Source organism: Phocoena sinus, chromosome 5 (assembly GCF_008692025.1).
Source record: "Phocoena sinus isolate mPhoSin1 chromosome 5, mPhoSin1.pri, whole genome shotgun sequence".
Lineage (NCBI taxonomy): Eukaryota > Metazoa > Chordata > Mammalia > Artiodactyla > Phocoenidae > Phocoena > Phocoena sinus.
Window position 1 is genome coordinate 3007756 of NC_045767.1, and position 12245 is coordinate 3020000.

At 62.2% G+C, this 12245-nt stretch overlaps 1 protein-coding gene across 2 annotated transcripts in view; it reads right to left on the bottom strand.

Moving 5' to 3' along the window:
• Positions 1–2094: 2094 nt before the first annotated feature.
• The window catches only part of CPZ (carboxypeptidase Z), a 25822-nt gene continuing 15671 nt past the window's right edge, over positions 2095–12245 (bottom strand). The window contains exons 7-11 of one of the 2 annotated variants that reach the window (XM_032633450.1): positions 12132–12245; positions 8232–8367; positions 6391–6530; positions 3221–3320; positions 2095–2546 (exon numbers count right to left, since the gene is read on the bottom strand). The exon at positions 12132–12245 is cut by the window's right edge and continues 45 nt beyond it. In XM_032633450.1, the coding sequence (XP_032489341.1) occupies positions 2197–2546; positions 3221–3320; positions 6391–6530; positions 8232–8367; positions 12132–12245 (840 nt within the window). In that variant the 3' untranslated portion in view covers positions 2095–2196. The remainder of the gene's footprint in view (positions 2547–3220; positions 3321–6390; positions 6531–8231; positions 8368–12131) is intronic. The other variant, XM_032633451.1, reaches the window with a different exon arrangement.

The window sequence follows — 12245 nt, forward strand, 5'->3', positions numbered from 1 at the left end:
ACAGTGTCTCTGCTGGCCACAGACAGGTGATGTGAGCACGAGTGAGGGGCTGGGGGTGGCCTCCTGGTCTTCCATCTCCCCGTCCTCATCCCCGTTTCTGGGGCCCTGCCCTCAGCACCTGGCATGAACCAGGCGCCGGACAGAGCTGTCTCTGCCTCTCACACCGACTCTGGGAGGTGGCTGTGATCAGCAGAGAAAGTGAGAAATGCCGGGAGAGCAGGAGCCCCACACACGGGTCATGCAGGAGGGGTCCAGCTGCTGCCCACATGCTGCGAGGTCCTGGGCTCATCCCACAAGCTCTCTGGGCGGTACCCATATCCATGCAGCAGGGATAGAGTGCCCAGTACACAGTAGGGCCAAATAACTGCTGGTCTTCGGGACCACTGACACATGAGTGGGGGAATGTGAGGTAGAGGGGCTCCGAAAGCCGTGATGTTTGACCAAAGCTCCGGATCATCCCTGGATGCACACACGTGCCTCGCTTTGCAAACTGTGAACCGCTGTATGGGGGCCGGGTTGTGTGACTGGAGGATGCCCTTGCCCCCTGCTGCACCTTCCCCCCGAAAGGCAACACAACCCACCATTGGAAGCATGCCTGTTCCTGTTGGCTTTGGCCCAGGCTGACAGGAAGCAATCCCACAATGCTGATGGTGCTAGTAAGGGTCAGGCTGGTATCCAGCTGGGGTGAAGGCACTGCTCCAGAGGGATAACACACTTGTGTGTGGGGTCAACCCTGCCCAGGCCAGGGACACTAGGAGGCAAAGGACCCCAAGAACACAGCCAGGAGCAAGCAAGGATCCCACTCTCTTATGGGTTGAATTGCGTGCCCCCTCCCACCCGGAATTTATATGTCAAAGTCCTAAGCTCCAATACCTGTGAATGTGACTGTATTTGGAGACAGAGTCTTTACAGAGGTGATCAAATTAAAATGAGGCCATCAGGGTGGACCCTGATCCAATAAGACATAAAAAGAGGGCATTTGGATAGAGAGACAGATAGGCATGGAGGGAAGAGGATGTGAAGAGATGGGATGAAGACAGCCATCTAGAAGCCAAGGACACAGGCTTAGAGCAGATCCTCCCTCACGGCCTCAGATGGAACCAGCCTGCTGACACCCTGACTCAGATCCCCAGCCTCCAAGACCAGGAGACAAGTGTCTGTGGTCTGAGGCCTGGTCTGCGGTGCTTTGTTACGCAGCCCTAGCTGACTAATGCACCCTCTCTATGAGCCTTCTCTGATAGGCTACCTCACTCCCTGCCTGATAGATCCCAGGAACAACAGACCCACCTAACTTCAGAAGTGGACCAGAAGGGGGTCCTGTGGGGAGTTTGGGGCCTCAGGTACCCCTGGACCTGAGTTGGTGGCAACATAGGATGAGGATGGGGCCGAGGGAGACCCTCCCTCCTGGAGTCAGGAGTCTCTGAGTGTGACCATTGGGTGATGCTTCTTTTTTTTTTTTTTTTTTTGCAGTACACGGGCCTGTCACTGTTGTGGCCTCTCCCGTTGCGGAGCACAGGCTCCGGACGCGCAGGCTCAGCGGCCACGGCTCACGGGCCCAGCCGCTCCATGGCATGTGGGATCTTCCCGGACCAGGGCACGAACCCGTGTCCCCTGCATTGGCAGGCGGACTCTCAACCACTGCGCCACCAGGGAAGCCCTGGGTGATGCTTCTTGCCAGCTCTCCTGCCCTTGAGGCTGTGACTCTGAGGGGGTCACCTGCTGCTCACCCGCCACTCCCCCAGCCAGGTTCCCCCCACCTTTCTCCGTGGCCTCCAACCTCCACATATTCCCAGACACACAACCTTCAACTGTAGGACCCAGAGTCTCGGCTCCCAGCCCGGCACCACCCTCTCCATGTGTGACCTTGGGGTGTCACGGCCCCCACTGAGCCTCGGTTTCCGGTCTGTAAAGTAGAGGCCCCTCTGGATTTAAGACCTCACTTTCTGGGAATGGGCCACACACAGAAGGGTTTGAAGGGCAACCCCGCTACTGGCTGCCTGTGGGACAGAGGAGCCCTTGCCCAAGCGACCCTCTCTCCTCCAGGGACCATGTCTTCCCCTGCAGGGCCTCACACACAGAGCGTCTCATCAAGGCGGGAGGTGAATAGAAACACTTTAATAAAACAAAAACGACTTCGTGGGATGTCTTTGGAAGATGGACTCAAGAGCAAGAGAGCGCATGGGGGGGCGGGGGTGCCTAGTACTTGAGCAGCCAGCGTGGCTGGTGCTGGCCAAGCGACGTGAAGTAGGACCACCACCAGGGCTTGCTGCCGCCGGCCGCAGGCTGTCTCCGGGCCCCCAGGGGCTCCTGGCTGGACTCCTCGGGCTCCCTGTGTGGGCCGGCACCTCCGGGCCCACTTCTCCGTGGCCCGAGAAGGAACGTTTTGGGTCTGATCCTCAGCGGCTGGAGAATGAAGTCCACACGGCCGGCCCTCTTCATCCGGGCAGGGATGATGACTTTCTTGATGACCTTGGAGTAGCCAGGGGCTTGAGCGATAACGATGTGGGACCCTGGGGGCAGCAGTCTCCAGTAGTCACCATCTGGGGCTGTGGACAAATGGAATGAAAATGACTCTCAGACCTGGGCTCAGATAGCTTTTTGATGATGGGTAATGGGGGTCAGGGGGGCGTCAGCCTGGAGGGCAGCAGACCCCAAAGGTCTACCTCTGCATTGGCCTGGAATGTCCTTCCCACCTGCTTCCTCTGTCAAACTCCTATTCATCCCTCAAAACCCTGCTTAGGCAGCACCTCCTCTCTGAAGCCTTCACAGACCATTCCATCCCCCACACAGTTAGCTATCCCTCCCTCTTCTGGACTGTGTTTCCACAAGGAACTCACATCACAATGTACGGTATTTTTCAAATCAGCTGTGAAATCCCTGAGGGCACCCGGAGCCCACATGGGCACCCCAGCTTATCAGTGGGATGTAAGCTCTAGGATAGGAAACAGCAGGGTCCCTCCTGTAGTCTTTGAGAAGGTTTGCCCAGCAGTCACTTCTTGAGGAACATGGAATCCGCATCGATGGTCACTGGCAGCCAGGACGTGAGCGCAACCCCTACCCCCCCGCTGGACCCAGTGCTGCGGGAGACACAGCTCGTGGTGGACGCAGACCCCAGGGCTCCCCACCCTCACCCCCCCAGGCCGGCGCAGGATAGAGGGAGCGGCGGGCATGCTCTGAGCACTGCAGGTGCGGGCACCACGTGGCCCCAGGAAGTGCTCACCGGTGGTGATGTCATGGCGGATGCCCTTGACTAAGATCCGGGCGTTTTTGACTGGCTTGCCAAATTTGTCCATCACCACGCCTTTGATGCCCCGGTGCACCTGAGGAGACCAAGGACAGGGCATGGGTACGGCACGTACCCTGCTGAGCGCCCGGCAGCCCTCCCAGCCAGTCCCCACCCGTCTCCAGGGAAACGGCCTGGCTAATCCCAGCTCTGCACTACTCGCCTCTCCATCTTGAGTAAGCCACACCCCCTCTGGGCCTTGGTCTCCTCATCTGTGAAGCGAGGGTGACCAGTGAGCCCACCTCTGGGGTCCCCCTGCGGCAATCAACCCCGTCCTGGGTTTGTGAACGGCCCACAGTCCAGCTCGGGGGTCTGGCTGACATCATCTCCTGGGCCATGAGCGCTGAGCCCCCTGCCTTCCCAGGTAGAGCCGGTGTGGCAGCTTCTCTCTGAGCCGAGGTCCCAAGGCTGCGTGGGGCAGCGGGAGGACACGGGCCCGAGGGTTTGGACCCTGGTGTCAGTCCTGGCCGGGCACCAACCCGCTCCTTGACCTTGGAAAGCTACCCGGCATCTCGGGCCACTCTCCCCATCTGTAACACAGGGTCACCGTGCCCACCTCAGGAAATAAGAATTAATACACGTGATCCGCAGCAGCCAGCCGAGCTGGAGGCAGGACGGCCCACCCTCCTGGTGGGTCCTAAGCACAGCCTTTCCCGGGCACACGCCCTGCAGCTCCTGCACGCATCACAGTAAGACTAGGAGGCCGCACTTTCCGAAGAAATCACCTCCTGGAGCCCTGAGCCCATGCACAGTTCTCCTGAAACAATCAGCAACAAACACGCTGAACTGCCTTTGCTCTGTCGGGCCGCAAACAGCCAGAGGTTGAAGCTCACATCAAAGGCGGCCGGGACGCCCTGGGGGGAGGGGAGACAGCGCATGGGCGCTGCCCTATCCCCGGAGGCTGCCCCCGGACCCCCAGCCTGCATCCCGGCCCTTCCTTTGCTCAGAGCACCTGACCAGCTCCCTCACCTGGCCTATTCCTCTCCCCCTTAGAGACACAGTTCACACTCCTCTTCCTCAAGGAAGCCCTCCGTGACTGGCCACATCAGGGGCCTCTTCTGGGGTCCCACGGTCTTGATTTCCACTCTCCCAGCCCTGACCTCACTGCGATGTCATCTGCCCTTTCCCCTCCCCCGCGGCCTGAGAACAGAGGCCAGCACACAGTAGGGCCTCATGTAATCCCAGCACGCACCAGTGAGATTTTGGTCCGACCTCGTTCTCGGGCTGAGGAGTCACCTTCATGCAGAACCAGGGACGCGGAGCTCTCAGGCAGAGAAGGAGAGATGGTGCGCCTGCCCCTCCCCTCCTGTCCAGGGGGATGTAGACACCCCCCGCCCAGGCCTGGTCAGGATCACTGTGCAAAAGGCCTCAGTGGACACGACAGACGGATCCTTATCAGGAGGCCCGGGCAGCTGTCCTGGGGGCCATCCTGGGAGGCCAGCCACGCCCGGCCATGTGCTGCCCAGCCTTCCACGGTATCGCGCTTGCTATTAAATCTTTATACCCCGAGCCTTCACATACAATATCCACGGAGCAATCCCAGCTCCATTTAAGACTCCTTAAAACTCATTTTCACCAGACAGCCGTAAAACGAAACGAGCCAAGAGGCCTGGCCTCGAGCCATTATCGATGATGACCAGGCCCCGCAGCGAGGTCACTGGCACAGCTGCAGAGAAGGAACAGTGCTAAGAACGCCCAGTTATTATCCGCGGCCTTGCTTCCTTCCTATTGCTACAGCTGCTGGTCCGGAGGCTCGGCTTGCTTCCTGCCTGGAGAAAGGTTCCTGATCTTTCTAGAAAGCAGGGGGCTCGACAACAGAACTGGCGTTTGGGGCAGGCACATCTGAGTTCGAGCTCTGCACAGTGGCTGGTGACACTGGACCCGCCCGGTCACTCTCTGACCCTCTGTCTCCTCCTCTGGCTGTATCACAGACTCTGTGAGCCAGGATGGGAGCCCAGCGACCCCTGACCGGCACGATCCTTCCCCCAGCACCCCTGTTCCTCCATCTAAAAAGTGGGGCAGCCCCATCCCCTGGCCAGGGCTGGTGTCAGGATTCGATGACACTTGGACACCAACTGAAAGCTCTGTGCGCTCACAGCCCCTCGTTGTCTCCCTCGGGCAATCCTGTCTTCCTCTTAGGACCTGCTTCTTACCGGGACGTTGCAGTAACATGCCATTTTTATGATTCTTAAAAATGCTCAGGGATAAGCAAAACGTAGAGGCTTCTATAATACAAAAGCACTGTCGTTCCATTTTGAATTCCTGTGTCCCTTTCATGAGTGTTATCCTATTCAGAACCACATCCCCTGGTGGCAGGCCATGCTGGGGAGACTGAGGGGTGGGGCAGGGCTGGGAGAGGCAGTGGGACCTGCGGCACGTGGTCCCCACCAGTGGTCCCCACCAGGCCACTGGGAGACCCGGCTCTCGGGGTCCAGTGACGGGTGATCGTAGACACGTTCTCCGAGGCCCCCGCTCACAGCCTGCCCACCTCTGGGTGACCTCAGCCCCATAACTGGTGGGGGGGCTACCCCTCAGTCCGGGTGCCTCACTGCTGCCCCAGCAGCCCGTGACCTCCCCTCTGAGTCCCAGGGGCAGATTGCGCAAGGCCCTGCCTGGACAGCACAGACACCATGCTGCCCAGCCATCACCTCTGGGCCCGCCCCCGACCAGGGCCTGCCCCATTCCTCTGGCCACGGCGCCCCTGCAGGCCTAAACGCCCCACTGAATTCTAACATGTGCTGTCCCCCCTGCCGGAGGGGTCCCTGTCCTGTCACCTGATCTCCGTCCTTCTTCAAGATGCAGCCCAGGTGCCATCTCCTCCAGGAAGACCCCCGTGGCCTCTGAGGCTGGGTCAGGCGCCTCTCCTGGGCTGCCCTGGTCCCTGCGCTCCCCTTGTTGAGACCTTTCCTGTACCGGGGGCCCTGTTGTACGCCCCGTGGTGTCCCCAGCCGCCCCAGGGTGGCCGGTGAATCTTCACTCGTGAACACAGGTGGTTAACGAATAAGCAAGTACAGCGTAATCGTGTGACAGCACGGGCGCTGAGCCCCTACGCACGGCCTGGGTCTGGCCCTCCCCATGCCGGGCCCCGGGGGCCGCCCAGAGCTCACCATCTCCACGAAGTTGAGGAGCGGTTCCTTGTTGTGTTGCCAGATGGTATAGAGGGCCTCCCCGGGCGGGAACTTCACGCAGCCCAGCTCCACCGTGATCTCAAAGCAGTTGCTGTGCAGGTAGTTGAAGTCGGACATGCCTGCAGCACAGCGGGTGGCTCTCAACGCCGGCCCCCGCAGGGCCCTGGGCCGGGCAGCTGGCAGGGGCTGTGGTCCTACCCGCGCCTCCCAGACGAGCAGACCGGGAACGTCACAGCTCCCACCCAAGGTCCAGGGAGTGGGCAGCCGCACTGTGGACCAAGTGGTCTGGCGCCCACGTCCGCGGGCTCACGCAGCATCCCTGCGGCCCCTTGGGGGGCAAGGAGCAAGCCCACTTCCCGCAGAGAAGCTGGGAGCTTGTGGGGGCCATCCATGCCCCTGGGGCCCAAGCTGCTGGCCCTCCCCTGGCTTGAACCCCCAGTGATAACGTCCATTTACCTGGACGGTCCCGAGAACAGCCCAGGGAAGAAGGTCCTACTACCTTCATCTCCGGGTGAGCCTGGCCCAGCGAAGCCGATGGCCAGCCAGGGAGACGGCAGAGGCGTCGGAGCAAGTGGGGCTGACCGTCCCCCTCCCCCGTGTCTGCCTTCCACCCCGTCTGCTCTGGGAGGTCTTCTCCAGCAGGAGCTGCAGCTGGGCTCTGTGGCAGCCCTGGGCCCTGATGGGGCAGCGGGAGCCCCGGCCTTCAGAGCTTCAGAGCCTACTCCGAACCCCGGTACCCAGCGGCCACCTTCCCGACTTAATAGTCACGTCCACAGAGAGGCCACACTTCCCTGCAGATGGCCCTTCTGTCCCTGGTCACTAGCCCCGTGCCCTCCCTGGGTCCGTGTCCCAAGGGAGGGGAGCCCAGCTGGCCTCTCCCAGGCTCAGCCCCCCAGTGGGGCCTTTGCAGACCCCAGAAACAGGTCATGCCTGAGACTCGGAGCCCACCCCCCGAGGGTCAGGGAGCCCGTCCGTCTGGATCCTGGGAGGGAGAGGAGCCTCCCTGACCCCCGGGAAGGACCACACATGCCATCGTGGGCAGCAGGGGTGCTGAGCTGAGCAGGGGGTGAAAGTGGCTCTGGAACGGGAGCTGAGGGGCCTCCCTCTCCACCTCCACAGGAGAAGGGGGGGCACGGGCAGGGTGGGTCCCAGCTCTACCACGTGCCGTGGCCCTCGAGCTGGTCCTACTCTTGTCTGAGCCCAGTTTCCTCATCTGCCAAGTGACATGAATAATAAGGGTCATGCTGGTGTGGAGGGGTGGCCGGCAGCACCTGGAAGCATGTGGGCCCAGCCTCCAGTGTCCCCATGACACAGGGGTGTCACCTGCTCCCACATTTCAGAGAAACAACGAATATGGTTTTAGTGTAAGTATATCCCGTGCAATATCTGGGACTTGCACAGTATTTAGACAGAACTGAAAACTCTTCCTTACTTCTCTGAAATTCACATTTAACTGGGGAATCCCATATTCCATCGGGCAACCCTACTAAACCCCAAAAGGCAAAAAAGAACTGGTCACGGGTGGAACCGTGAGATGTTAAGTGACCACTAAATAAACCACAAAACTGGCAATGGGGAAGTCACAGTCTAGCCCTTCCACGACAGGAGCACGTGAACTTCACCAAGGCCGCGAGAGAACTAAGGTCAGCCGCGCCCTAATCTTCCCACCCCAGAGCGTGAGTCTCCCCACACGTGAGGCATCCCTGCTGCTCTCCCTGTGCCGGAAGCTCCGGAATCGGGTTCCCAGGAGAGGCTGTTGGGAGGAGGCGCCAGCCCGCCCCCGCCCCATCCAGCCCCGCCCCCGCCGGTCCAGGGCGCACCTCCCGTGAAGCTGTACCAGTCTGCCCCGTTGATGATGCTGCCACTTTTCAGGAAGTTCCCCCCACACCTGTTCTCCGACCTGTCCATCATCCCGGGATGCACATCGGCATAGGCTTTGGCCAGCAACTGGAACATCTGGAAAGGAGATGGAGACAGAGGTCCCCTCGAGGGCAAGACCAGAAGGTGGGCGCTCTGCAGGACGCCCTCCGAGCTGGGGGCAGTGGGCTGAGGAAGGGCCACCGTAGGGAACGCCTGCAGCTCGGGTGGGAGGGGGACCAGGGTCCACGCAGAGGGCACAGCACGTGCAAAGGCCCGGAGGCAGGACGGCCAGAGCTCGGGGCGCCGGTGGTGGGTACGTGGGCGCATCATGGAGCCCCTACGCGCCTGGCTAGGGAGCGTGGGCTTCCTCTCGAGAAGGGGTCACCCTGTGGGGACACTGGCAGGGCACCTGGAGGTCAGCTTTGCAATTTATAAAGCGTTTCCTGCCGCTGTGCAGAGGGCAGGCCTCGGGAGAGGCGGGAGGCTGGCATGGGGCTCATTTTCACTAACTTCATCCCCCAAGCGAATGGCTATGACGACTGTCACTTCATTTCCCTAGGAGACAAGTAGCCCCTGCGGGCGCCCACCGGCCCGCTGCCATAACCACGTGCAGTGCCCACCACGGTTGGGATGCAGCTCAGGGGGCCTGCCACCCCCTGTTGGGGAGCCTCGGGGGCAGCGCCCGTCTGGGTGCGACCCTGATTCCTGGGTGGTGCGGAGCCCCTCCCCCACTAACCTCCCCCAGCCCAGAGCTCCCCCGTTACACTCCCCACCCCACAGGGCCGCCAGGTCCTTCCCCCAGGCTGGACTCAGCCACCTGTACGTCCCAGGACCGGACACGGGTCTGACCCAGGACGGAGGCTCCAAGTAGAGGTCAGATGGAGGAGGGCCCACCTGTGCTGGGCCTGTTCAGGCCCTGCGGCCCTGAGAGGTCTGTCCTGGGCTGGGCATCCCTCTTTAAGAAAAGGGGAGGTGGGCAGGTGGGGTCAGAAATGGGGGGCTGCTCCAGGCCAGAGTGAGAGTCTCTCCTGGCGACTCAGACCCCGGGACCTTGGGTTTGGGGAAGGATGAGTCCACTTTCTCAGGGATAAGACTGCAGTTTCAACTCGGTCCCACAGACGCAAACCAAGCACCCAAAACACAAGCCCACGCACGTCCTTCAGTCACCGAGGTGGGCGGTCAGGGACCTCCATCCTGCCAGCAGCCCCTGTCACCCGCGGGCTGTGGTCAACCATCTTCAGCCAGGCGTCCAGGTGGTGACGGGGCTGTTTCTGGAACAGTGGCCAGGCCTCCACCGCCTGTCTGCAGAGCGGGACCTAGGCTGGTGGGCGTAGGTTGGGCCAGCCCCTCTCGAAGGTCTCTCTCTCCATCCTGCCCTGGGGCCTCCTCCTGTCACCTGTCAGTCAGCCCCCTCAGGAGAGCAGGGGAAGTCACCACCAGTCCCTACAACCCCAGGGCGCTGGAGCCCCAGGCCCGGCTGGGAACAGGCCCGACCTGGGGGTAGGATCTCCACCCAGAGTCCAGGCGGGGTGGTGGGTCGGTGGCGGAAGGACACAGAGACAATGACCCCCCCCAGATGAAACAAGGTGGGGGTGCGGTGGGCTGCTAGGAGGGGCAGATATGGGCTGACGAGGGGCCTAGGATCACAGATCAGGGCCACGGAGAAGGACCGGCCTGCCCGGGACCTGGATGCGCTGCAGCTACTTCCCACTGGGGGTGGGTTGCGTCAGGGAGGGCTTGGTCGGCGGGACGGAGCTTGAACCCAGCTGGGGAGTAGGATTTGGGCAGAAAGGGCAGGTGTGAGGGGGACAGAGGGGGACGAGGCAGGCAGCCCTGGCCGGCCTGGACGTTGCCCTGAGGCACTGGCCCCCATCCACCGGGCACTGTGGGAGTTTGGGGGCGTTAACTGGTCCCCCTGGCCAAGCCCCCCTCACGTGCCCCCACTCCCCAAGCCTCCCCTGGGACCCTGGTTTCCACAGAGACCACCACTGGCTGCGAGGCTGAAGGAGTATCGATCGATGATCGATGATTGATGGCTGATGGGGAAGTTCTCAGGGTTCTGACTCGGCAGGGACTCCTGGAGGCGCACTTCCCCCCAGAGGCGTCTTCACGCACCTGCCCCTGAGATCCAGAGATGCTGAGTCCAGCGGCCAGGGGCCCCTCCTGCCTGGAGGACACAGGCCTCACCCAGGCATTGGCCCTGATCCCTGGCAGCGCAGCGGGCGGAGGCCAGGCACAGCGGAGGTCACCCAGCCACCCCAGGGGGCCCTGGCTGAGCTCCAAGCACAGACCCTGGCGCCCCTCCAGGTGCTAGGCACGTGCTGGCTGTAGTCAGTGGGGGAGTGACTGACTGAATGAATGAATGGCAGCGAGAATGAACAAGTGCGGGAACGGTCGCAGGAGACACGGGCTCTGCGCCCCCAGCCCTGGAGGAGGCCGGCCCAGCCCAGCCCTGCTGGGCCTCCCCAGTCCCACTGCTCACAGGCCCCTGAACCCTCACTCCTGGGGGTCTGGCGGAGTCGCCACTGCTCTTTCAGGCTCCACTGCGGTAGCTGCCCCTTGAGGACACCCTCCTTAGAGTCCACCGTAAGGCGGAGGATCCAGCGCACACACACACACACACACACACACACCATCCCTGCATGTCCCCGGCCTCCTGGGCAGCCCCTTGTTCTGGCCAGGCCACACCTTCTCATCCTTTCCCGTTTCTGGCTCCGTCTCCCACCCTAAACTAGGACCCTCGGCCTAGGGCCCAGTCTACGGGACCGGCCACACACAGGGAGGGACTGGGTGAGGCAGGGTCGACCTCTGGGTGGCCACAGGAGGAGAACACGAGGGGAGCCAGCTCCGGGCACGTGTCTGTCCAGGACCAGTCCCACCCTCCCTGCCCTGCCCCCAGTACCGGGTGGAAAGTGCGAGAAGGCAGCAGAGGCCAGGCCTCGCTCTCCACCCCAAGTCCGGTCCACCAGGGGGCCTGCTGAGTGGCCAGGCGGACAGCTCAGACCCTCCCAAGCCTCCCCGGGCTGGTCAAGGAAGGACTATCAAACTGTCTTCCCGGAAGGGCAGGGAAGTCTCCTGCCTCCTGACGGGGTGGGAGGGCAGGAGCTGGCCTGGGGGGCGGGGGCATCAGGGCAGTGGGGCAGCTAAGCTCCAGTGCACTCGGCTGTGACCCCCCCGAAGATCACCCACTGCCTGGCCTCAACCCCCATGCCCTTCCCAGGAGACCAGCCTCTACTGTCAGTCAGGGCAGGGGGTGCCCCCGGGGAAGGGAAGAACGGCGTTGGTGAGGGGTCCAGCCATCATCACGGGTCTCATGCCCTGCCGGTCTGAGCAGCGAGCGAAACAGGCCTGGAGGCGGGAAGGGTCTCCTCAGGGCCCACGTGACCGCTGGGGTCAAAATTCCTACTCTGATCCCACTGTATCTTCAAGTCCCAGGGTACCTGACCCTTAACAAACTGGCCAGACCCACAGGAAGGAGGGAGGCGCCGGGAGCCAGCCGGGCGCTATGCACGATGCAGCGCTGCCCTCTGCCGGTGTTGCCCGGAACTCCAGCCTCCCGAGGACAGAAGACACGGGGCGGCCTGGGGGGAGGCCACTCAGCCAGGGTCCCCACCCCAGGAGCTCCCAGACGAGATGAGACACTGATGGAAGGGGGGGCAGCCAGAGGAGGGAGGGGCTGCTTCCGGCTGGCTGGAAGGCTTCCTGGAGGAGGGGCTTTGGAGGTGGGCCTAGAAGGCTCCTAATGTTTCAGAGCTCCATGGGCTTCACCGGCTCAGAACCGGAAGGACTCCGGGCCCCCGAGGGCACCACCCACACTGTTGCCTCTCCTGCAACCACAGCACTTCTGCCCAGCCTCTCACCTTCTCGTCGGGCGTGGGAGAAAACATCTTCTCCTCCTGGGGATGCTTGGAGAAGTCGAAGGGATAGGACACCACAAGGTCGCCCCCGTGGAGGCTGGCAGAGAGCACGAAGGG